General features: G+C 38.4%; 1 protein-coding gene across 1 annotated transcript in view; it reads right to left on the reverse strand.

Moving 5' to 3' along the window:
- LOC107086563 (progestin and adipoQ receptor family member 6-like) overlaps nucleotides 1-1,863 on the reverse strand; it is a 41,373-nt gene extending 39,510 nt beyond the window's left edge. Inside the window, exon 1 of the mRNA XM_015377645.1 lies at nucleotides 1,485-1,863. Coding sequence (XP_015233131.1) covers nucleotides 1,485-1,545 — 61 coding nt within the window. The 5' untranslated portion in view covers nucleotides 1,546-1,863. The remainder of the gene's footprint in view (nucleotides 1-1,484) is intronic.
- Nucleotides 1,864-2,327: the final 464 nt, after the last annotated feature.

The following is a 2,327-nucleotide window of genomic DNA, read 5'->3' on the forward strand; positions in this document are numbered from 1 at the left end:
ATGCTGCCATAGGTCAAGAATGCTGCGGGTAGAACACGCAAACTCTAAGCAGAAAGACCCTCTGGCTGGGAATCGAACCCAGAACCTTGTTGCTGAAAGGGAACGATACTACAAATTGCACCACTGTGCACAGTTTTTTTTTTGTTTGTTTGTTTTTATTTAGATGTTTTAGCTAAATTCTACATATCAGACATTGTGCAAGTCTGAGGGTCTGAGAGCCAAGGGCCAAGTTAGACGACATTGCTTTCTTCACCTAAAGATAGAGGAGAGTGGGTAGAGTGCAACATTGTTAATTTGAACAATACGCTTTTAGCTATGAGAAAACACAAAACAGAAAACAAGACAGCAGCCACATCCCATAATTCCTTCAGGGAGAACTGAAAATATGGGTTAAAAAAAGGTCACATATTTAATGTCTGTTTTTTTTTTCTTCCACAGAGTCTGTATAAACAACTTAAATGTTATATAGTATGAATCTGCAGTTTTTAGATGTAAAATATTTGAATAAACCAATAATTTGAAAAAAGAAATTACATTTTTTTTAAATACTGTATATATTGGGACAGTTCTTCCAAAAAAATAAAAAATAAAAAGTTAAAAACAATCCACTGGAATTTGTTTCCTGTAACATTAGGCATGTTCTTGGAAAGAGCAAAACACTGAGTCTCTGCTCAGGCAGCCGAACGCAGAGCAGAGAGGAGAGTTTATCTCTGATCTTCTTTTCCCTCCCCTTATTACCGCAATCGGGGGGGATTAACCATTAGGCAATACCAGGCAGTTGCCTTGGGCCCCAAGTTCCTACGGGGCTTCATAAAACTCTTTTTACACATATAGTTATTACAACTATTCCATTTTTGTGCATATTAATAATGTTTTGGATAAAAATATATTTTTTCCGTAAAATGCCATCAGAACGCTGATAATACTAAGAGTGTCTCTTCTCAATTCAGAGGGCCCCCCCTGCCTGTCTTTGCCTACACTGGAAAGAATCAAAATCTAGATCATCTAAGTGATTTTTTTCTTAAAATAAGTACATTTGTTCTTGGATTAAGGAGGTAAAAGTAACTTATGCCAGTGGAACAAGACAATTTACATTTAAACACAATTGCATTATTTTATTTCAAGTGCATTTTATCTAAATACCTTATTTTAAGAGTAAAAATACTCAGATCATCTTGTTTACCTACTCATTAAGGGTAAATAGACTTAATCTAAGACGTTTTGACTTATTTCTAGATTGTTTTTCCAGTGTAGGGCCCAAATTTCCTAAATCCATCCCTGGCCGTAATAAGATAAATAAAACACAATGGGACCCCTTAAATGTCCAGATCAAACTCACTCTTCTGGCAGTTTCTTTTTTCTTTTTTTCTTGCAGGGGGAGAAAATGAGTTTTGTTTTATTCTCAATCGAGCACAGAAAAAAGTTTCGAGACTGTTAACATACCATGTTTCAAACCATCTGCAAAATGAAAAGAAGTCACTTACGCATGAACTCCAGACAGGCCAGACATTTCCCCAGCGCCAGCACCGACCCCTGCGTGGACATTTCTCAGGTTCTGGTTCTAATAGTTCCTCATCCCGTCCCCAAACAGCAGCCAGGTCCAGTCTGTCCACACCAACAGACCCTCAGGCTCTAATGCAAGTGGGTCACAGAGGCTCCTCAACCCACTTACCCAGCAAGAACTTTAAAAAAAATAAATAAATAAAAGAGCCAAACTGGGTCAGCACCAGTGCCAGCAGTCCTGTGTGTCTCTGCTGTCAGGGGCCTGCTTATTTATTCTGTGAGCTCGGTCAGCGCCGGGCACCGCGCCTGTGGGGACACAGGGGCGCACAATAAGGGGCGGCAGGGAGAAAAGAAAAGGAGGAATGGCACAGAGAGACCCAGATTCAGAGAAAGGAGGAGAAAGGGGCCCTAAGGAGGATTTACACGAGGAGCTCACTCACGTTGACTGGAGGAATGTCAAGAGCTGCTCTCAGTTTTCACTCTGGGTGCTGATCAGTCTGCTGAGTCCAGAACTGCTTTTATAACAGTTAACTGTTTTCATCCAACATGGATATGAAATGCATTAACTCTTTATTAGCTCAATTATCCTTTCCTCTAAAGCTAAAAGTTTAAAGATCATCAGATGTATGGGGCGCCATTTCTAAAGTTAGGCAGTCAAAAATTAGAAGCAATATTTGTGGTTATTTAGTGCAGTTTAAGAGAAAAATAAGGGGTTATTTTTTTCTCCAAGTCATTTTTTAAATCTGTAATTCATTCATTTATAAAAATCTTACTTTGTTAAATAAATATTTAGTTTTTTAAATATTTAGCTCCACATTAAATAT

This window comes from Cyprinodon variegatus, unplaced genomic scaffold (assembly GCF_000732505.1).
Source record: "Cyprinodon variegatus isolate N-32 unplaced genomic scaffold, C_variegatus-1.0 Scaffold0, whole genome shotgun sequence".
In the NCBI taxonomy this organism is placed as follows: domain Eukaryota; kingdom Metazoa; phylum Chordata; class Actinopteri; order Cyprinodontiformes; family Cyprinodontidae; genus Cyprinodon; species Cyprinodon variegatus.